The 24,584-nt window shown below is 47.0% G+C and overlaps 1 protein-coding gene across 1 annotated transcript in view; it reads right to left on the bottom strand.

Annotated features, from left to right (window-relative positions):
- Positions 1 to 24,584, bottom strand: part of EIF3H (eukaryotic translation initiation factor 3 subunit H) — a 121,096-nt gene that overhangs the window by 9,059 nt on the left and 87,453 nt on the right. Inside the window, exons 3-5 of the mRNA XM_045004956.1 lie at positions 9,017 to 9,184; positions 7,394 to 7,493; positions 4,890 to 5,039 (exon numbers count right to left, since the gene is read on the bottom strand). Coding sequence (XP_044860891.1) covers positions 4,890 to 5,039; positions 7,394 to 7,493; positions 9,017 to 9,184 — 418 coding nt within the window. The remainder of the gene's footprint in view (positions 1 to 4,889; positions 5,040 to 7,393; positions 7,494 to 9,016; positions 9,185 to 24,584) is intronic.

Below are 24,584 nucleotides of genomic sequence, written 5' to 3'. Positions count from 1 at the left end.
TTATCTCACACGTCTTACGCCAATTCTTGCTCCTACCTCCTTTAAAAAAAAAAAAGGACCAACAAGAATTGATTTTTGAGAGAGTAAATGTACATATACACACATCTATGAAGCATGTCTATGAAGCAAATTAAATAAAAGTTTGTACAAAGCCTGACAGGAATCCATATTTAATAAAATACAAATATAACACTTGGTAAAAGAAAATTAGTGACATTGTTTTAGTCACCCTCTACAACCAAAGAATGTATAGCTCCATGTCACTCAGCTGGTATGGTGCAGTAAATCCATGCAGGTAAACACCTAAGTTTATTAAACACCTAAAACTTATTTGTCAGGTCCAAACGCCAGGCAAAGGAGACATATCATCTAAGGAAAGACATCTGTGGAAGAGGCTCACTTTTGCATAAAAATTTAGCCTTCTGCACAGTCTCAATCTCTGCAGAGAAAATTTAGTAATAAAGACACTTATTTAGAAGATGTTATTCCCTTCCATAGGACAAAAAGCTATAACAATCCATTGCATTCAGCTCTACATAAAAGATGATATCTCACTGAATGGCTTGCCCAATTAATTTTTTCCCCTTCAAATAAAGATCAGGGACAGAGTGGCAAGAGTGCGTATAAGAAAAATTATGTGGCAGTTGCACTGTTTGGGAAGGGTCAACCAGTCTCTCTGCAGCCTCACTAACAAATTACGTCCCCTTCAACAACATTCCCCTCTTCCTGTGGTGGATAACTCTGTGATATCAAGATGGTGATGGAAAACCCTGTTACTGTACTTTGATTTGGGGGTTGGAGGTGCCGAGAGAGCACTTTTACAGATTGATGTGGTAACAGCCTTTAAAAAGGGCATAGGACTAGGAGTCAGGAGATTTGAGTTCTATATTCTCAGTTCTGTGCCTTTGGACAACAAACTTACGCACTCTCTGTCTTGGTTTCCCCAGTCCTATATTTCTATGATTCTATAAGGAAGATCTGATCCACCACTTACCCAACAGAGACTATTTGTGAATATCAGTCACAGACAGATTGCGTGTCCAACTGTATTTTTACCCTACTAAGTACATGGCAACCAGAAGCATATTGTGGGACAGACCCTCCCACCCGCAACTCCTACAGCTGCAAGGCATCCTGACATTGGAGGTAATGCTTAGCACATCCCTGTGTGTTTATACAAAATATGGTGGCCTGATTGTCTTTACAAGTTGGGTCGCCTTTTGGGACCCTTAATATTTTCAGAAGAGCCTTAATATTTTCAGAACCACACTCCTCCAGAACACGAATATGCGAGGGACGGTTTCACGAGGAAAGACCAAGTTCCTTGGGTGTGAAATCCCTTGGCAGAGGCTCTTGACTCCAAGCTAGACATAACTGCCATCACTACAGTTTGGATGGAAGGTGCTTGGAAAGCCATGACTACTGCCAAGCATTTCACAAAGAGACACAGTAGATGCCAAATCAAAAAACAACACATGAAATTGGAAATGCTATTTCCCCATGACAAACACAAGATATTTCTTATAGGCACTGGAAATATCCCTATGTGCATGTTCATGTCCAAAAGGATCAGAGCACAGAGTCAGTTGCCTTCCTCTAGAAACATGTCTCCCACAGTAAATCTTTCCTTTATCTAACATACAAGAAATCAGATTAGATGGTCACAGTGGGCCATTCTGGCCTTATATACAAATCTATGAGTAATACCGATATAGGTCACTGATATCTAGGATGAGTCAGAGCTCTCTTGTCTTTCTGAATACCAAGAAGTTAGAGATTTGAAAGGTCTCTCTAGGAGGAGCTAGATTCCCTGAAGTATCTTTTCCTGATAAGGAACCCAACACCATTCTTTGCTGGGATGGGGTTTGCATGTGTACAGTCTGAGGGTTTTCTGAAACCTGTGCTTGTAATCCCTCTAAACAAAGCCCAGGACTCGTGTCAGAGATGACCAAGGGCTACCTGGGTAAGAGTAGGAACACTTGGGGCCAAGAGAAGGTTCTGACAGCCTGAATACAAAGTAAATGCTGGCTTATGATGTGGTGATTTTTCCTTTTGGCTCTTGTGAATGGGGTATTATGGGCAGGCACCTGGCAAAGAGAATTCAGGTATACCTTGACTTTCTGAATGCAATGAGGCCTCTGCCAGCTCCCCAAAGAAATTCTCTCTGGTGTAAAGGCAAATCCTCAAGCTTTTCCTGCCCCACGACAGAAACCATAACATCGCCATTACAGAAGACTGGATAAGTCTGACCCTCAAGGAGTACATATTTCTTTTATGCAGATTAAGGCACAGGCAGCTGTGTAAAGCATATATTGTAACCTCCACCAGCTGGTTGAAAATAGTTGCAAAGGAATGGCAACCTTATTGGATGAAGTTACTTGGCTTAGGTATCCATCACGCCACCTCTAGATTCCTGGACATGTTTCAACACAAGACCTGCTGCTTGGACAGTTTCTGGAGAAATGTTAGATCTTCCCATGAGAAGTCATAATCTCATTCCACTGTAGTGAACGTATCTTATCTGAAAAGTGGTTTTCCAGCTCCTCCAACTCCAAACAATCCTTCATCCCCTTTACGTTCAGCTTGACCCTCCCCCAAATTATCTAGGCAAGGGCATCAATTCTGGGCTGCAAGTATCTCAAAAAATCCCTCCACTCCAAATGTGCTGAATGCGCCAATTACTCCCAGCAGAGGGCGAGAAGATGGCCTGCATCAGGACAACCTTGAATGAAAATGGAAGAATTAGTGCCACAACAGGCAAAAGCACAGCTCCTACAGGCTTTTGCTGATCATGGTCAAGAGGGAACTCACTGGCAGGTTCAGGAGGCAGTGCTTCAGCTCAGATGGCAGCTAAACAACCAATATGGGTCTGGCTCACACACTGCCCTTATGGGCCAAAGAAACCTTTAAGAACTTGGAGCCAGTTTGGTATTGGGAAGCCCAGACCAGGAAGTGAGAATCCTGGCAGCTCATTGTGATGGAATGCAATTCTGTCACACTGGTCTCTACAGAAAAAGAAGGATTACATACTGAAACCATCACACAATAGTCGATACATCCCATCTTCTACACCACAAAATAATTCTTCATTTTCTTCATCAGCCCAGTAATCTAAACCTGTGATAAAATTATAATCAGCATTTCTTATACTATTGTCCAGGGATATTTTGCCAAAAAATAATATTTACGCAGATAAATGCTAGAAATCGTTAACTCATTTCTAACCTACCACAAAAATTACTAAATCAAAAAAATTATTTTTAGACTCTATCATATACTCTGTTAAAAAGCCCTAGAGACTTTATTATAGGAACTTACAGATTCATTTTTAAATTTTAAACCAAATAAAATCAGAATTTTAAGACTTTTTAAACAATTGTACTGGAATCGGAAGGCTACTATAATGGGAAATGAAACCCTAAGAGAGATCAAGAGAGAGGTGAAGCAAGGTTGTATAAGGTCACTGACGTTATTCAACATTTATAGTGACTGATGAAATTAATACCATCTTGTGTTTCTTTGATTACGAGGAATGGAAAATGAACAACTAACACTCACTATGAAGATAACAAAGCTATTGCATGATTCAGAAGAAGGTCTGAGGAAGTTAGTGGAGATTATATATGAATTCGGCAAAGAAGATGGTCTAGAGTGGAATGTGGACAAGACAAAAACTACAGTGGTTTGCAGGGATCACAGGAAAACAGGCAAGATTTCAGTAAATGACATAGCCATTTAGTGAGTGAGAGATTATTGTTACTCGGGAAGCATCATTACAGAAAATAGAAAATTGGACATTGAAGTCAGCACCTGAATAGCAGAACAAACGATATTCTGGAAGATTAAACATCTGATGAGAAAGGACATAAATCTGAAGACTAAATTCCAACTCTGAAAAACAGACTTACAGGTGTGAAACATGGACATTCAAACAAATCGATAATAAAGAAACTGCAATCCTTCGAATTATGGTGTTATAAAAGAATTTAGAAAAAATATGGACAGATTGTATAACCAACAAAAAAAGTATTGGAGATTATGGGAACTCGGTAAACACTAATTAGAGATCTTCTGAAAGAAAGATTCAATTTGCAGGGCACATTAGAGGTTCAGCAGGCAATGCATGTTTACAGACACTGGAATGGAAAGTTGATGTCAGAAGACGACAAGGCAGAAAAAGATCATGGATCGATAATATGGTATCCTGGGTGGACGAAAAGGACTATTCATCCACAAAGAGATTAGCAGAGGATCATATGGAATGGGCTGCCATGGTTGCAAACTTTCAGTAATAGAGATGCCACAGAAGAGAGGAGACAACCTGACACCGGGCTCTCAAACTCTCAGCAAACCTAATGCTACTTTTTAGCAAAATGGATACCATCAACACCAGGCTTAGTAAAGTCAATTGTAATTGAAATCTCTTTTCAAGCACTATATTCTTGTTTAGGAGTGTTTATCGTTTTTAACTGCATACTATTGGCTCAGCAGAACAGATGTGCTTTATTTTTTAATAAACTCATTCATATATTATATTTGACAAAAACAATGAAGCCAAAGATATTGTTCTATTTTGAGATCTGTTTGGCAAATTTTGTAGGCGCTGAGCATTAGCTGGATCTACAAAGTGAAGAAACACACACTAACTACAAAGTTTACTAGGTACACGTTGAGTATGTAAATTATTTATTCTCTGAATTTAAATACTGTGTTTTTAGCATGTAGTTTTTGCTTCACTCAAAGCAGGACAGGAGGGATAAAATCTTGGCTCCATTAGAGTCAATGGCAAAACTCCCATTGATTGTAACAAGGCTGGATTTCACGATGGTGTTAAAGTGCAGTTTGGGAACATGAATAAAGATACATCCATTATTTTAACAAGTACTTACCTGCCAGCCAGACTGAGCAATTCATGTTTATCTGCTACTGCCGATTTCTTTTCCAGCTCCCAAAGCATAACATTGATCAGGTACGAATTCTTAATTATAATGGGCACTTCTTCAAACATGTGCTCAAATGCAACATTTGCTTTTTTCAATCTGTGAAGCAAGTTTAGAAAGTTTATATACAACCGGGAACTTTGCTCCTTGAGGTCGCTATTCTTGTTCTAGCAACAGTCAGCTAGTGATTCCGAAGAGCCCTAGATTTCCAGAGCTCCATTGCCAAGCAACACTCAAGCCTCTTTGGTAAGAGAGGCATTTGCATGGAAAAACTTTACATTTATAAAGCCTTGTACAAACTAACCAAGTGAAAAAGCCCTCAAAAATAAAGCAGATGCTTTAATCCAGGCCTGCACAACTCGTAAAGCGACGAGGGCCATATTACTCCAAAGAAAACAGCTGAGGGCTGAATCCCCCCCCGGCCCTGCCAACTCCCCCCCCCCCCCAGCGCTGCTAAGCCCCCCTGAAACACAACCCCCCCCAGCACCACCCAGCCCCCCTGAAATACTCCCTTCCCCGGCACTGCCCGCCCCGCGGAAACAAACCCTCCTTCCCTAGCACTGCCCCACCAAAACAGCAGTATTGAACCTTGGTAATATGTTATAGCGGGCGCCTAAGGTAGTAAAATTAAGGTAAAAGAAAAATGTCTTTTTGCTAGAAGTAGAATAACATCTTCCCCCAACGTTGTAATCAATTGCCCTGTTGAATGAATGAGGTATGAATGAGGAAGGCGTGGAAGGCAGGCATCTCCAGACAGCTGCAACCCTTGGAGAGGGGATGGGAGCCAGACCAGATCAGTAGAACAGGTCAGTCACTGATTCCTCGCTCGCCTCCTCAGTCCCCCACCTCACAGCTCCCCTACTCACCCCCCTGCTACTGCCCGCCCACTCACCTTCTCAGCCCCCTACCCCCCCTGGCTCGCCTCCTCACCCCCCCCACTGCCTGCCCGCCTCTTCAGCCCCCCTCCCTCACCCACCGCTTGCCTACTCACCCCCCGCGGGCCGCATTTGACCCCTGGGCCGCATGTTGTGCAGGCCTGCTTTAATCACTAAGATGTTATTTCCAAGAATAAACCTCCAGCAAAAGACTACAATGGCAAGGTTAACTCTGCCCCACCAGAATATTTTACTGTTTTCCTTACCATCAGTTTTTCTTAACTAGAAGTGACTAGTCATCACACAGCTCTGCAATAAGTTCTAAGTTCACAACTACTGCGTTACAATGAAACACACTAATGCTTCTATGGAAAGCTGCATTCTCCAGTAACTGAACATATAACTTTAAATCACTGACATAATTAAAAAGAGGATGTCAGAACAGAATAGAATTTTCTTATTTTTATAACATTTTACCTTACCTTTATTACCCCTTACTTTTAATTTTTAAACAGACAAAATAGACACGGATACCTTTCATCAGACCAACAAATAAAGGTACAATACACAAGTTTGGGGGCACGTGCAGTATGTGTGGCTCCATTAAGGCTGGAAACTAAAACATTCACTTCCATTTTTTAGACTAAGCAGCAAACTAGTGGAAATGTTATCTTTAGACACTGAGCAGTGAAATGGTTCAGTTTTTCTGAATGAAAGCTTCGCGTGGGTTTGTTTTTTGATGCTGAGCACTGAGATGATTAGGGGAAAATGTCATGCTAGCAGCTGCTTCAATTATAAGTGGTTACTCAATGGCAGTGTCAAACAAGCAGCATTGTTGTAACCAATCAAATAACACAATTCACAAAACATATTCTTGCCACAAAAATAGTAAAACTTGTTATTTGATTAGCAAGTCTCAAGAACAGCTGTATTTTTAGAGGTCTCTTTATTTTTGGCCAAGAGATTGTTTATTATTATTGATAATGTGATAGTGGCTAATAGGCCTCGTGCTAGGCAGCCTAGACTGAGAGGTCTGCTTTGGAAGCAAACTAAAATCCTGGAATAAAAGTAATTTTATTCCAGAAGACAGTGCCCAAGGAATAGCTATAGCAAATAGTTATTGCAGAATACCCATGCTGATCAATTTCACCTATGTAGCCAAGGCCTTAAGAGGTTGTTCCCTTTTTCTATCTTTTTCTGTATTTCTGCCCTTTTGGATCACCTCAGTGTATCTCTGCCTCTGTTCCCAGTTGCAGCTGTCTTCACAACACTCATCCCATGGCTGGAGTGATAGAATGCAGCACATCCTTTCAAAACATATGTTAGTGTTGCTCCCCCAAGCCAACAGTAGGAGTGCTTGGAGCAACATCTTCATCATTTCTTAGTCACTGCATTTGAGTACACAGCCATCACTGGAATTACATACCTGGTTTCCACAGAAATTGACATCACACCAGAATTTTTTGTTAAAAATCTCCTTTTAACCCTCCACCTCCTCCCCTCTCCCCTCCCTGTCTCCCGTCCCCTCCCCCCCATAAAAAGAAGGATCATGAAGAGAGATCCTTTTAAAATACTTACGCTTCTGGAGAGAAATCTTTCTCTTTACAAACTTCCATCAGTTTGGGAGTTAGTCTGTAAGCCTTTAGCGACAGAGATCCTTGGGCAGTCTTAATGGGATCTAAGACAAAGCATGGAGGAAGGACACAATTACAAAGATGATTTAAAGAGTCTTCCTCTACTTGAATATTTCTTTGGACGGTTTACATTTTAAGAAAAATATTATATTCCATATTTATATTTAAAAACCGAAAAAAATCAGCACAACAGGGACTGTGGTCCCCTGACTAGAAGTACAGTAATGAGATATAAAATAGAACGGAACTACATGTAATGCATCCATTTACCCATCTAATGTAACTGTGGGACTTAAAGTTATTTATATTTAAGAAAAGTGAAAAGTACTAATTCCTGATTTCTTTTCCTTAGCACAAACTACCCAAACAATTCACATATGATGGCTGCCTCACTGAAATACAAAGTTTTCCCCCCTCACAAAAAGGCAGCTCTACCTACTATGTAGTAAAATAAAAATATTTACTAAACCATAATCACTTAATACCAAAGTGAGATTTAGGATTAGTGATAGGCTAATTCATATTAGGCAAACTGTCTAATTGCTTGGGACAAAAATATAATTGATGCATAAAAAGATTAGCTTCCTCTTGACATACTGTCTTGAGTTCAGTGGAATGTTTTCTAAACAAACTGTTAAATTCCTAGGACAGGGAAGCTTAACACTTGCAGCATGATAGCGGCTAAGGTATGCCAATATTAGAATAAAAACTGTTAACATTCATGTTGTCTGAAATTTAACACAGTCAAACTTCTAGCAATCGGTGATAAAATGAAAACCAAAATAGACTTGAACAAGTGGAAAATTCATCAAGGTCTGATGATGCAATGTTTCCAGCCAATATAAGTATACTTTAACAACTTGTTCTTTACTGTAATCCAATTGTTAACATACTGAAACAATTTTGAGGCAGCTCATAAGATTGATCGTATTCATTAGTATTTTTTCTGACAGATACTCAGGACGTTACATTTACTTCTCAGCTGGAAACTATATGCAAGTCTGCCAGATATGGCAAACTGTGAGTGTTTGGGGAGGGGGAGGCTATAAAGCTGTTAAATTGCCTACGGTTCTGATACAGCACAGAACATCTGGTCTGGAGAGCTTGAGGAAACACCATTAAATAGGCAGAAAATAAAAAAATCTTTGTGCTGAGAAACAGGCCAGGTTTTGTATGCTTCTGTCAGAGGTATAAAAAAATTTGGCAATTTGTGTTATGATTGGTCAGTCACGTACAGAGCCAGACACTCTAGCAATCGGGGGGTTTTAGACATCTGGTCTAGTTCCACCAGTCCCTTCAACGAGGGAGGGGAGATGGAGGAATAAAAATGAAGCAGCTACTCCAGCATTCCAAAACGTACACATCAGGGCTCTGATAGCAAGAAAAATAAACAGAAAGAAGGAAACCCTGTCTAGACTTAGCTGCTGCTGAGGCTGCTGTAGACACAGGGTTGGTATTTACTTGAAAAGGCCTGCCAGGCTACTCTTACAGGCAAAAGACAGAATACAAAAATAGTAGTAATAATATTAAGAGGGGAAAAGAATAATAAAGGAAACCTCATACTAACCGTAAATGAGAACTACAGACTCCTCAATTGCATGTTGGTAACTGAACTGGGAGTCCAGGAGGGCACGAGTGACAAAAGAGCCATAGTACGTAGATTGGTACCAGCCAACATGAAGATGATCAATGTTTACGTGGCGAAGGCTTCGCATCATTTCCATCTGGTATTGAACTAGATGGAATAAAAAGAATGTTAAAGCGTAAACTTCTAAAAACTATTTCTTGAGAACACCTACAATTAAACCTGAGCAAGTTACATTTTTCACAACTATAAAATCAGATTGGTTTATTTCAGTCACTACTCAGCACAGATAATATTAAAAATTGGAACTTGTCGTATAAAGTCAGAATAAAACTATTTTGGTTAATCAGAATACGTGTCTCATTTGGAGTTCACTGCTAAACTTATCAGTAAACTATTACATGGTTTATTGCATTCACTATCTTGCTCATTTGTGTAAAAAAATTCTGATATTGTGTGTCTCATAGCAAAAAAATTTCTGTTCGACACGAACATTCTGTTCAAGAGTAAAATTAGTGTAACTGAGTTCTTTAATAGTATCAAATATTGTAAGTCTTATTAGATAATTTTGAAAACTATTACATGAGAAAGCAGATTTATGGGAACCAAAAGAAAAAACAGTTTATTTTAAACGTAAATATGAGATAATACTGAAACAATTGTACGTTTGTAGGAATACACACAGTAATTGTGTCCCCCCCATTTGGAGCCACCTACTGCAACTGTCAGGCAGTTCTTCACATTAATCTTTAATTTTTTACACTTCTTTTTTAATATGTTGTACATTACTTTAGAAGGTAGAGAAAAACAGCCATTTTGTCAGGATTATTATATTAAGAAAAAACAGTTACCTTTTCCGTAACTGCTGTTCTTCAAGATGTGTTGCTTATGTCTATTTCACAGTAGATGTGTGTGCTCGCCACGTGAACCAGTGCCGGAAGTTTTTCCCCTAGCAGTACCCATAGGGGGAGTGCCCCCACGACTCAGGGAGTGGCACCTGCCTGGCACGGTATAAGGGGAGATGCACGCTCCCCCCACCCTCAGTTCCTTCTTGCCATACAACTTCGACAGAGGGGAAGGAGGGTGGGATGTGGAATAGATATGAGCAACACATCTCGAAGAACACCAGTTACGGAAAAGGTAACTGTGAGTGATTGCTCATGTGTATTCCACAATAGGTGATTCCAAGCTATATCTGTTGGAGGTACATAGGAGTTCACAAGTTCCCAGAATGGAGGACAGCCTTGCCGAACCCGGTATCATCCCTGGTTTGGGGGACGATCGCATAGTGCAAGGTGAACGTGTGAACTGACCACGTGGCGGCCCTACAAATGTACTGGATGGGGACGTGGGCCATGAAGGCAGCCGACGAGGCCTGTGCCCGGGTCGAGTGTGCCCTCGCAATGGGTGGCAGGGGGACACCTGCCAGCTTATAACAGGAATGGATGCACAAAGTGATCCAATTGGAAAGCCGCTGAGTGGAAATCGGCTGGCCTCTGGTGCGCTCATCCAAGGTGACAAACAGTTGTGAGGACTTTCTGAATGGCTTAGACCACTCGAGGTAGAAAGCCAGAGCCAGCCGCACGTCGAGCGTGTGAAGGCAGCATTCCTCACTGGATGTGTGAGGCTTGGGGCAGAGGACCAGTAGAAAGGTGTCCTGACCCACGTGGTAGGCGGAGACCACCTTCGGGAAGAACACGGGGTGTGGGCGGAGCTGGACCTTGTCCTTATGAAAGACCGTGTATAGTGGTTCGGAGGTCAGGGCCCTGAGCTCCGAGACTCACCTGGCTGACGTGACAGCAACCAGGAAGGCCACCTTCCACGAAAGGTGAGACCAGGAGCACATGGCCAGTGGTTCAAACGGGGGCCCGGAGGGACGAGCCAACAGCAGGTTTAGGTCCCACTGTGGAATCGGGGGACTAGAATATGGGAAAAGACAGTCCAGACCCTTAAGGAGCTGGCCAGTCATAGCATGGGAAAATACTGTGTGTCCTGGCACCGGCAGATGGAAGGCTGATATGGCCACCAGGTGCACCTTGATGGGCGAGGGCACCAGGCCCTGGGCCCTCAGGTAGAGAAGGTAACCAAGGATAAGCTGGATCGGGGCAGTCACCAGGGAGACCCCCTGGTCTGCTGCCCACCTAGAAAACCAGGACCACTTCACCAAATAAGCACAGCGAGTGGAGGGTGGATGCACTTCCGAGGAGGATGTGCTGAACTTGCTCTGAGCACATCCTTTCCTCTCTACCTAACCACTGAGCAGTCATGCATTAAGGTGAAGAGCTGCTAGGTTGGGATGGAGGAGGCAGCGCTGGTCCTGTGAGAGCAGGTCCGAGCGGAGCGGCAACGGCCACGGCAGAGCTACTGCCAGGCCCGTGAGGGTCCTGTACCAATACTGCCTGGGCCACGCTGGGGAAATCAGGAGGACTCGGGCCTTGTCCGACTTTATCTTCTCCAGGACCCTTCTAATTAGGAGGAACAGGGGGAAGATGTTGAGAAGCTGGCCTGACCAGGACTGGACAAAGGCACTGGAGATAGCGCCCATTCCCAGGCCCCCCCGGAGCAGAACTGGTTCTGCCGAGTCACGAATAGTTCCCCACCTTTGGAAGAGCCAGTGGGCCACTTCCAGGTGGAGGAACCACTCGTGTTGCGAGGAAAGGTCCCTGTTCAAGTAATCTGCCCTCTCGTTGCAGGCACCGGGTAAGTGGAAGGCCTTCAAGTGGATGTCGTGGGCTATAAAGAAGTCCCACAGCCTGAGGGCTTCAAAGCAGAGGAGTGGGCCCCGCCCTGCCTGCTGATATAGAACATCAAGGCCGTGTTGTCCATTAGAACACCTTGCCCTCCAGGTGCGAGCGGAAGGTCATACACGCCAGCCACACTGCTCTGAGCTCTTTGATGTTTATGTGTAGGGTCAGGTCCTGAGCAGACCACAGACCTTGGGTCTGAAAGCTCCCCACATGGGCCCCCTAACCCAGGTCCAATGCATCGGACACCAGCTCCAGCGACGGGGCCCTGTTCCTGAATGGGACCCCTTGGAACATGTTGTTCGGGGTGGACCACCATCGCAGGGAGGTAACCACAGCGTCCAGCATGGTGAGGACCTTGTCCATCCTGTCTGTGGCCTGAGAGAAATTCGAGGCCAACCAGAGCTGGAGGGGCCTCATCCTGAGTCTGGCGTGATGGACCACGTACGTGCACGCCGACATATGACCCAAGAGCTACAGGCAAACCCTGGCTGTTGTCACTGGGAACCTTGTGACCAAGTCGATGAGACCTTTCAGGGTCTTGAACCTGTCAGGTGGGAGAGAGGCCCTGGCTGACACTGCGTTCAGGAGCGCCCTGATAAACTCTATGCGCTGGACCGGGACTAACGTGGACTTGGTGTTGTTTACCAGTAGGCCCAAGGCGGTGCATGTGGACAGGAGGAGTGCCACGTGATCCCTCACCTGCGACCGGGAGGTGCCTTTAATGAGACAATAATCCAGATTGGTTACCCCCTGCCATCTGAGGTAGGTCGCCACTCCTGACATGCATTTTGTAAACACTCTGGGGGCAGTAGACAGCCCAAATGGGAGGACCGTAAATTAGTAATGATTTTGTCCCACCACAAAACGGAGGAAGCGCCTGTGCCCCTCGAATATGTGGATATGGAAGTACGTGTCCTGTAGATCGAGATCAGTGTACCAGTCCCCGGGATCCAGGGAGGGGATGGAAGAGGCCAGGGAGACCATGCGGAACTTGAGCTTCACCATGTGCTGGTTCAGACCCTGTAAGTCCAGTAAGGGCCTGAAACCCCCTTTGGCCTTTGGGATAAGGAACTAACAGGAGTAGTACCCCTTGCCCATGAACTCCTCGGGCACCACCTCTATAGCTCCTAGTCCTAGGAGCCGCCCCACCTCCAGCTCGAGCAGCGCTTTGTGCGAGGGGTCCCCCAAGAGGGATGGGAGCGGGGGGTGGTTGGGCGGGGAGGAGGTAACCCCGGGAGATGGTGTTGAGGACCCATCGGTCTGAAGTGAGCTGAGACCATTCCGGGAGGAAAGCACACAAGAAAGGAAGCTTTATTGGGGTTGGATCCCTGATGAGGACTGGGGGGTTGCCCCCGAGAGTCCTGTCAAAATCGCCTTTTCCCCACCTGCTTGCCCTTGGAGGGTCCAGGCTGGGGGGCAGGACGAGATTGCCTGTGAGGGCGTCTCTTATAGTCCCATTACTTCCTATGGGTGGCCTCGTACTTCGGGAGGGCGGCTGGGATTGTAGTCTGCTGAGGTCTGAACTTAGGTTTTGCTGGAGCCGGGACATAGAGACCCAGGGTCTGGAGGTTGTGCAGGAATCCTTTATGCCATGCAACTTCGTATCTGTTTCCTCTGCGAACAGAGCTTTCCCATCAAATGGAAGATCCTGCATGGAGGATTGCGCCTCGCTGGAGAGCCCGCAGAACAGGAGTCATGATGCCCGTCTCATGGACACCATGGAGGCCATTGAACATGCGGCCATTCCCACAGCATCCGAGGCAGCCTGCAGGGAAGCCCGAGCTGCCGTTGCCCCTTCCTCCACCAGAGACCTGAACTCCTTCTTATCGTGCACTTGGAGAGAGACCTCAAATTTAGGCAAGGAGCCCCGCAGATTAAATTAGTACTGACCCAAGAGGGCCTGATGGTTTGCCACTTATAACTGGAAGCTCAAAGATGAATACATTTTTCTTCCGAAAGAATCCAGTTTCTGAGAGTCTTCGTTCTTTGGGGTCAGGGCTGGCTGACCCTGTTGTTCCCTGTGGTTGACTGACTCGACCAACAGGGAGTTGGGCGCCGAGTGGGTATATAGGTACTCATGCTCTTTAGTGGGTACAAAGTGCTTGCATTCTGCCTTTTTTGATATAGGGGCCAACGAGGCCGGTGTTTGCCATAGGGCATTTGAAATTTTAGCCACCCCTTCATGGAGCAGCAAGGCCACCCTACCCGTTGCCGATGGGGACAACACGTTGAACAGGGAGTCCGAGGGTTCCTCCGTCTCATCTGCCTGGAGGTGGAGGCTTGCTGCCAACCTCTTTAAGAGCTCTTGGTGGGCCCTGAAGTCCTCCTGCGGGACGGAGGGAGGTGGGGCAAAGAGGCTGGTGCAGTGCTTTGGGTGTTGGCTGGCACCGGAGGATCCATCACCTGGTTGGACTCCAGGCACGGTACCGAGGATGAGCATCCCACCAACTCTTGTCGGGGGTCTGGAGAGGGAGGCCGACAGTGCTTCCTAAGCTCCAGCCACCACGTGAGCTCCCACTGGGGGCTACGCCGGAGACCACGGTGCCCACGACACTCAGTACCACTGCACTTGCTGTGGGGCCAGCTGCCTGGGTTGACCGGTCTGGCCTGTCGAAGGACAGCTACGAATGGAGACTGCGATGGTGTAGGAGCCGCTGCTGTCTCTCGACTGGGAGAACGGCGGTGCCGGGATCTGCGACGGCCACCAGACTGCGATCTTGATGTGGAGGACCGGTACCGACAGTAACAGCTGCTCCGCGAATGGCCTCGACAGGCAGACCCGTGACGGCGAGGCGCTGGCGATTGTCGCCCGGGGCTGTAGTGCCTTGGCAGCAACTTGGAGCAGGAGCCCAAGCGAGAACGGTGTCGATAACCGTGCCGTGACCGACTGCAGTACCCTCTCCGGGATGAGGACTGACAACAGCGTCCGCCGCGGTCCCGGCGATGTCCGCTCTCTGAGGAGGACTGGTGCTGCGAGTCACAGCCGGACGGAACCCAACCCGAGAGTCTGGTCAGTGTCGAGGGTGATCCACATGGACCCTGCCCCGAGCGGACGCTGGGCCGTGATCGACATCGGGAATGTTCCCTCGACCGAGACCGGTACCGAGCGAGGGGTGACTGTGGAGATCCCAGCAGAGGCTTGCCTCTGGAGCGTGGGGCTGACATCGGCGGCACTCCGGGCACCGGCACGGACAAGACGTCCTCGGCCACCTGGAGGGCTTCAGACATAGACGGCATCTGGACACCCAGAGAGGCCTGTTCCGAAGAGGCTGGGCTACTCCGCTCTATGTGAGTGGGGAACAAGGACTGCACGACATGGACCTAGCCTCTGTCCCAGACTTCCCTCAGTGCAGCTGCAAAGTGGGGGTCTTCTTGGCTCTCTTGGTGTGCCCCCTGGATGGGGAGCAGTGCCGACTGATCGATGGCACCGGCGGATCACCGCATACCAACACCGCGGTGCCCAGTACCGGCTCAGAGCAGTGTGCCGGAGTCAGGGTCAACGCCGACTCCATCAGAATGGCTCAGAGCCTAATGTCCCTTTCTCTTTTGGTCCGAGGTTTAAACAATTTGCAAATCTTGCACCTCTCGCTAATATGGGTTTCTCCCAAGCAGTGCAACAGTCTGTGTACGGGTCGCTTCTTGGTGTAGAACGCCGACAAGAAGCGCATGACTTAAATCCCAGGGCTTGCTAACTACGCTAATTAACTACAGGTACTAAATGAACAGTTCTGGGGATGAGCTACAGCAAAGCTGGAGCAGAGCAGTTCTGATGCACCTTCACTGGCGGCAAGAAGGAACTGAGGGTGGAGGAAGCACGCAGCTCCCCTTATACTGCGCCAGGCACATGCCACTCCCCCCCATGGGTATTGCTAGGGGGAAAACTTCCAGCACCGATGCACATGGCAAGCACACACACCTATTGTGGAATACACATAAGCAATCACTTGAAGAAGAATTGCGTTGTATGTAGCCAACAAGTAAGTTGTTTCTATTAAATGTCTCATTTAAGCAGACTGCCTTTATATAATACAATCTTATTAAGCAATGTTTAATGTGGTGCAATCTTTCTAATTACAAAAAAATGTATAATGGATTATCATTTCATCACAATTCAGGCATTTTGAACAGATAACCGAGGGCTTGTCTACATTTAAACTGCTACAGCTGCACCACTATAGCCCTTCAGTGTAGACTCTACCTCCGCTGACAGAAGGAGTTTCTCCCGTTCGTAGAGATAATCCACTCCCCCCGAGAGATGAAAGCATTCTTCTGTCAATCTACCACTGTCTGCACTGGGAGTTAGGTTGGCATACATCTCTCGGGGGAGGGGTGGTGGATTTTTCACACCACTGTATGCCAATGTAAGCTCCCAATGCAGACCAGCCCTGAGGCACAGTAGCAATTTAAAATCAACAGTTTTAGATTTCAGTGAAATAATCAAATGAACTGATACTAATAGTCAATCCATGGGCAAATTCTTTAAAATTATGTTTGCGGGCTGTACAACTTGCAAAATTCAGTTTACTCCTGTTTCATTTTTTTTTTAAACCAGCGAACTCCTGTGCACATGCAGAAATATAACTGCCATAGCATAAGGTAGCCACATAATAAGCAAGAGTAGAGGATCACTTTCAAAATGTACCCCTAAGTCTTCAGACATAAGTTTCTGTCTGAAGGCAGGGAGGGAAATAAACCCATCCATGTTGGCTAAAGATATTAGCGCACATTTCTCAGGAGTGAACAAATATTCTTCCAACTTGCCAGACAGCACACAAACTGTAAATGCCAAAGCCTGCTTATAGTTGCCCTGTGGCCAAAAGATCATCTGCCACACCTTCCCACTCTTTGTAATTACCATATATACTTTAGAACCAGACTTTAAAGAGAAACTGCTGAGCTCCAGTTCATCTGCAAATTTGACACCATCAGCTCAGGACTAAACAAAGACTGTGAATGGCTTGCCAATTACAGAACCAGTTTCTCCTCCCTTGGTTTTCACACCTCAACTGCTAGAACAGGGCCTCATCCTCCCTGATTGATCTAACCTCGTTATCCCTAGCTTGCTTCTTGCTTGCTTATATATACCTGCCCCTGGAAATTTCCACTACTTGCATCCGAAGAAGTGGGTATTCACCCACGAAAGCTCATGCTGCAAAACGTTTGTTAGTCTATAAGGTGCCACAGGATTCTTTGCTGCTTTTACAGAACCAGACTAACACGGCTACCCCTCTGATACTTGACACCATGCAAGGCACTGCATTTAGCCGTATGGAGTGGAAATCCATCAACCTCATGAAGAAACTTGCACAAATACAGACGGATATCATCTTCCTTTCCAAATGTAAACGGATGGACATCATACCTAATGGACTAAAGGTAAAAAATCCACTGCTATCTACATACTACACAGACCACAGTGAGAGATTATGCCATACTCTATCAAAGAAACTGAGGAACCACCTGATCAGCATCCTATACAGCAAACAGGAAAACATCAAAAAAGAGCTCTCCAACCTGGAGACTCTCATCAATAACCAAACTTCCATACAAACGGACTTCTCTAAAATAAGACAGGAGATCTACATTACTCACTTCACCTCTCTACAAAGGAAAAAGGACTGTAAGCTGTCTAAAACTCCTACCTGCCACATGGGGCCACAACCGTGGTTCCCCTAACCCACCCAGCAATATCGTCAATCTATCCAACCACACACTCAGCCCAGAACAGTCTGTCCTATCTCGGGGACTCTCTTTCTGCCCTGCCACCCCCACCAACATGATACAGTTCTGCGGCGATCTGGAAGCCTACTTTCGCCGTCTCCGACTCAAAGAATACTTCCAGGACAACACTGAACAGCGCACTGATACACAGTTACCCTCCCACCAACAGCACAAGAAGAAGAACTCCACATGGACTCCTCCTGAGAGTCGAAATGACAGTCTGGACCTATACATTGAATGCTTCCGCCGACGTGCACAGGCAGAAATTGTGGAAAAACAACATTGCTTGCCTCACAACCTAAGTCGTGCAGAACGCAATGCCATCCACAGCCTCAGAAACCATCCTGACATTATAATCAAAGAGGCTGATAAAGGAGGTGCTGTTGTCATCATGAACAGGTCTGACTACCAAAAGGAGGCCGCCAGACAACTCTCCAATACCAAATTTTACAGGCTACTTCCCTCAGATCCCACTGAGGAATACACTAAGAAACTGCACCATCTACTCAGGACACTCCCTACACTAACACCGGAACAAATCACCATACCCTTAGAGCCCCGACCAGAGTTATTCTATCTACTACCCAAGATCCACAAACCCAGAAATCCTGGACGCCCCATCATCTCGGGCATTGGCACTCTCACTGAAGAACTGTCTGGATATGTAGACTCTCTACTCAGACCCTATGTTACCAGCACTCCCAGCTATCTCCGTGACACCACTGATTTCCTGAGGAAACTACAATGCATTGGTGACCTTCCAGAAAACACCATCCTAGCCACCATGGATGTAGAGGCTCTCTACACAAACATCCCACATACTGATGGAATACAAGCTGTCAGGAACAGTATCCCTGATAATGCCACAGCACAACTGGTTGCTGAGCTCTGTGCCTTTATCCTCACACACAACTATTTCAAATTTAATGACAATATATATCTCTCCAGATCAGTGGCACCGCTATGGGCACCCGCATGGCCCCACAATATGCCAATATTTTTATGGCTGACCTGGAACAACGCTTCCTCAGCTCCCGTCCACTCACGCCCCTTCTCTACCTATGCTACATTGATGACATCTTCATCATCTGGACCCATGGGAAGGAGACTCTGGAAAAATTCCACCACGATTTCAACAGCTTCCACCCCTCCATCAACCTCAGCCTGGACCAATCTACACGGAGGTCCACTTCCTAGACACCACAGTGCAAATAAGTGATGGTCACATTAACACCACCCTATACCGAAAACCTACCGACCGCTATGCCTACTTTCATGCCTCCAGCTTTCATCCCGGACACACCACAAGATCCATTGTCTACAGCCAAGCACTGAGGTACAACTGTATCTGGTCTAACCCCGCAGACAGAGACCAACACCTAGAAAATCTCCACCAAGCATTCTCAAGACTACAGTACCCAGATGGGGAAATAAGGAAACAGATCAGCAGAGCCAGTCGTGTACCCAGAAGCCTCCTACTGCAAGACAAACCCAAGAAAGAAACCAACAGGACTCCACTGGCCATCACATACAGTCCCCAGCTAAAACCCCTCCAACGCATCATCAGGGATCTACAACCCATCCTGGACAATGATCCCACACTTTCACAGGCCTTGGGTGGCAGGCCAGTCCTCGCCCACAGACAACCTGCCAACCTGAAGCATATTCTCACCAGCAACTGCACACCGCACCATAGTAACTCTAGCTCAGGAACCAACCCATGCAACAAACCTCGATGCCAACTCTGCCCACATATCTACACCAGCGACACCATCACAGGACCTAACCAGATCAGCCACACCATCACCGGTTCATTCACCTGCATGTCCACCAATGTAATATATGCCATCATATGCCAGCAATGCCCCTCTGCTATGTACATCGGCCAAACTGGACAGTCTCTAAGGAAAAGGATAAATGGACACAAATCAGACATTAGGAATGGCAATATACAAAAACCTGTAGGAGAACACTTCAACCTCCCTGGCCACACAATAGCAGATCTTAAGGTGGCCATCCTGCAGCAAAAAAACTTTAGAACCAGACTTCAAAGAGAAACTGCTGAGCTCCAGTTCATCTGCAAATTTGACACCATCAGCTCAGGATTAAACAAAGACTGTGGGCTTGGCTACACTTACAAGTTGCAGCGCTGGTGGAGGCTTTCCAGCGCTGCAACAACACCCCGTCCACACTTGCAGGGCACAACCAGCGCTGCAACTCCCTGGTTGCAGCGCTGGCTGAAAACCCATCCCGGCAGGGGTATAAGGAGTGCAGCGCTGGTGATCCAGCGCTGCCCAGCAGGTGTGGACACTCACCAGCGCTTTACCTGTCCTCCAGGGAATAAGGAGGTATCCCAGAATTCCTGTTCAGCCACTCTGCACATCAGTTTGCACTCTACTGCTCTTGGCTCAGGTGACCCGCCCTGTAAATGCCCGGGAAATTTAAAAATCTCCTTCCTGTTTGCTGCAGCCAGGTGTGGAGTGCAATCAGTTTTAATCAGTTACAGGTGACCATGCCTCCACGCGGCAAACGAGCCCCAGCATGGAGCACTGGTGAATTGCAGGACCTCATCAGTGTTTGGGGTGAGGCATCTGTTCAGGCACAGCTGCGCTCCGGCCGTAGGAATTACGATATCTTTGAGCAGATATCAAGGGCCATGCTGGATCGGGGCCATGATCGGGACGCAGTACAATGCAGGGTGAAAATTAAAGAGCTGCGGAGTGCCTATTACAAAGCCCGAGAGGGGAATCGACGATCCGGAGCTGCTCCCACGACCTGCCGTTTTTACTGGGTTATGGATTAGATACTTGGGGGGGACCCCACTGCCAATCCCTGTATAACGTTGGACACTTCTGTGCTGGCTGGGGGACTGGTGGTGGTGGCGGTGGTGGGGGCGGAGGCGGTGGCGTGGGGGGGGGAGGAAACCGCGAGTGAAGCTCCTGGCATGGGGGAAGAAACCGCAGATTCCCTGGAGGCATGCAGCCAGGAGCTCTTCTCAAGCCAGGAGGAAAGCACCCAATCGCAGCAGCCAGCAGTTGCAGAAGGACAAGCAGAGGAGCGTGTTACCGGTAAGCGGCTTTTATTTTCTGGGTGAAATGTTTCTGGAGAGGAGGGGGGGTTATGGATGCATGCATGCCAGCCTCTAGATGTGGAATAGCCCGTTGATGTGGTCTATCACGTCGCGGTAATCTGCCTCAGTTATCTCAGCAAAAGCTTCATCCAGAGCGTGGGCAATATGCCTGCGCAGGTTTATAGGCAGAGCCACTGTGTCCCTTGTCCCAGTGACGGTGACCGTCCGCGCCACTCTTCTGCCAGTGGTGGGGGGACCATTTCTGAACACAGGCAAGCCGCATAGGGTCCCCGGGCGGAATCCACATTGCTCTAAAAGAGCCCCCCGCTGTTCCCTAGTGACTCGCAGTAGGGAAACATCTTCCAGGATTAAGTCCTGTGAAAAATGTTGGGAGACTCTTTAGTGAAGAGATAGGGAGATAAGATCACCCCTGCATCTGCATTTCACTCAACCCCTCTAGCACTCCAGATTACCAGAAGCAACCAGCTCCCCTCTTACACCCAAGCCCCACTTCTCCCCATATAAGCACTGCTCACTCACCATGTCGTGGCTTCTGTAGTGTTATGCGTGTGGGTAAAAGAATGCTTAAATAAGAACTCACTCCCTCAGTGTAACAATTCATGTCTGGAGATAGTGGATACAATGCTGCCCGTGTTAAATGTTGTCATTTCTGTTTCTACAGTGACCTTGACTACTGGACTGCCCAGATGTTCAACATCACAGAGGCTTCAAAATTTGAGAAAAAATCCCCGAAAGAGCAAAGAAGACATGCTGAAAACTGTTCTTAATCAGTCTGCTCGAGAGAGTAAGGACTTGAAGGATTGGCGAGAGAAAGAAAGCAGGACACGCAAGAGAAATGCAGTGGCCAAGAGGAAAACCACGGAGCGGCTGCTAAGCATCCTGGAGCGCCAAGCGGAGTCTATAGAGTCACTCGTTGCCATGCAAGCAGAGCACTACCGTGCTACTCCCCCACCCGCCCCGTCCTTTGTGCCTTGTGCCCCAATGTCAGCTCAAACCACCTTTCCCCAGCATCCAGGTTCTTACCACCACCAGCTGCCTCCAACACCTGTATGTTCCCCAACCAGCCCTGATACCTACCACCACCCTTACCCTCTGCATTCAACCCCCATCACCATGCAGTATATGAACCCTGAAGTGCAGGATTCATTAAACAGCAATCCAGACAGGGCATATGCAAACTTGTGACTGTACAGTTCACCAACCCACACCCCTGCCCTCTTGTGTTCATGAAATGTTGTGTGTCTGTCTGTCTGTCAAGGAAGTTTTTTTCTTTTCAATAAAACAATTCTTGGCTTTGAAAACAGTCTTTATTATAGCAGATAGTGAAAGATACCTTAGCCCAGTAAAGAAAGAGGCACTACAAATCATATTATTATTATGGATAATAGAATAACAGTGTAAGCAGTGCAATTCACTCCCATGCAAGGCAGCAAACATTATTGTTGGCTTTCAGCCTCAAATTCTTCCCTCAAGGCATCCCTAATCCTTGTAGCCCTGTGCTGGGCCTCTCTATTAGCCCTGCTCTCTGGCTGTGCATATTCAGCCTCCAGGACTTGAACCTCGGTGGTCCATGCCTCACTGAATGTTTCACCCTTCCCTTCACAAATATTATGGAGGGTACAGCAAGCGCATATAACCGCGGGGATGCTGCTTTCCCCCAAGTCTAGCTTCCCATACAAGCAACGCCAGCGGGCTTTTAAACGCCCAAAAGCACACTCCACAGTCATTCTGCACCGGCTCAGCCTGTAGTTGAACCGGTCCTTGCTCCTGTCAAGCTTCCCTGTATAGGGTTTCATGAGCCAAGGCAGTAACGGGTACGCGGGGTCTCCAAGGATCACAGTGGGCATTTCGACATCCCCTACTGTGATCTTCCTGTCTGGGAAAAAAGTCCCTGCCTGCATCTTCCTGAACAGGCCACTGTTCCGAAAGATGCGTGCATCATGCACCTTTCCAGGCCAGCCTGTGTAAATGTCAATGAAACGCCCGCGGTGATCCACAAGCGCCTGGAGAACCATAGAGAAATACCCCTTCCGATTAACGTACTCTGATGCCAGGTGGGGGGGGGCCAGAATAGGAATATGCGTCCCATCTATCGCCCCTCCACAGTTAGGGAAACCCATGTGTGCAAAGCCATCCACAATGTCCTGCACGCTCCCCAGAGTCACGGTCTTTCTTAGCAGGATGCGATTAATTGCCTTGCAAACTTGCATCAAAACGATTCCCACGGTCGACTTTCCCACACCAAACTGGTTCCCGACCGACCGGTAGCTGTCTGGAGTTGCCAGCTTCCAGATTGCAATAGCCACTCGCTTTTCCACCGTCAGGGCAGCTCTCAATCTTGTGTCCTTGCGCCGCAGAGTGGGGGCGAGCTCAGCACACAGTCCCATGAAAGTGGCTTTTCTCATACGAAAGTTCTGCAGCCACTGCTCGTCATCCCAGACTTCCATGACGATGTGATCCCACCACTCAGTGCTTGTTTCCCGAGCCCAAAAGCGGCGTTCAACGGTGCTGAGCATTTCCGTAAATGCCGCAAGCACTTTAGTGTCACACGCGGCAGGCAAATCCATATTGATATCATCGTCGGAATCCTCACTGTCACTTTGGAGCTGAAGGAATAGCTGGACTGCCAAACGTGTTGTGCTGGTGACACTCATCAGCAGAGTCCTCAGCAGATCGGGCTCCATTTGCCACAGAAATCGCGATTCACACAGAGAGTAACAGAAAGACACTCACAATGGCGCCAAACGCTGCTGGAAAGAGTGAATGCTGGGATGTGAAGCGATGCACCACGGGGCGCTGGCAAACAGGAAGCGGAATGACCCGCACACTTCCTTCCCCTTCCCACAATACTCAGCGCCAAAACGGCGCCAAAACGGGACGAGGTGCTCTGTGGGATAGCTGCCCACAATGCACCTCTCAATACAGCGCTGGAAAGTGCTGCAAGTGTGGCCACACTGCAGCGCTGGTAGCTGTCAGTGTGGCCACACTCCAGCGCTGGCCCTTCCACAGCTGCATGACCAGCGCTGTAACTCCCAGCGCTGCAACTTGTAAGTGTAGCCAAGCCCTGTGAATGGCTTGCCAATTACAGAACCAGTTTCTCCTCCCTTGGTTTTCACACCTCAACTGCTAGAACAGGGCCTCATCCTCCCTGATTGATCTAACCTCGTTATCTCTAGCTTGCTTCTTGCTTGCTTATATATACCTGCCCCTGGAAATTTCCACTACTTGCATCCGAAGAAGAGGGTATTCACCCACGAAAGCTCATGCTGCAAAACGTCTGTTAGTTTATAAGGATTCTTTGCTGCATATATACTTGTTCATGAGCCAAATTTTTTTTAGTAAAAAAGGGAAGCATCAGAGAAGGGGGTCGGCTTATGAGTGGGTATAGAGAGGGAGAGGTGGGACACAGCTCCCCCCGCCCCCCAACAGAGGGAGCAAGGAGAGGCAGTACAGTCAGCAGAGCCAGAAGGGAAGAGGCGTGACCAGAATCTCTCCGCTTCTGGCCCTTCACAAGCATGAGTAAAGATATCCCATACTCTTCAGTGCAAATCTGGAAGGTAATTGGTGATTCTGTGGAGAGACCAATGCTTCCAAGAGAAGTTCTCAAACTCTGCCTTTTTAGAAACAGCAGTCAGCAATGTGTACTTTGAAAAGAGGGATGTAAATAATGGCTTTTAGCAGACAGTAGGTGTGATAGATATGGCAATTTCCGGCAATAAACTTGTGAGACCTTATTGAATGAAGTTTAGGTATCTTTGGGGTCCATTGTACTGAATACAAAGTATGTTAATTATTGTGTGCCGGTATAGTGTGTAACCTCTCTAGGGGAGCGATGTGATGTGAGGTAGGGAGTTCAAAAGACTATAATGAAAATGTGCCAGACAAGAATGGACTTTTGGGACAATAAAAGTGTGTAATGGTTTTCCTGGGGAGTACCTAAGAAGAGATCATGCAAATTCCCTATCTCCTGTTATGCAAAAACCCTTTTTTG

This window comes from Mauremys mutica, chromosome 2, assembly GCF_020497125.1.
Source record: "Mauremys mutica isolate MM-2020 ecotype Southern chromosome 2, ASM2049712v1, whole genome shotgun sequence".
Classification (NCBI taxonomy): Eukaryota; Metazoa; Chordata; order Testudines; family Geoemydidae; genus Mauremys; species Mauremys mutica.
The sequence above is the reverse complement of the archived record's forward strand: the minus strand, read 5'-3'. Positions and strand labels throughout refer to the sequence as shown.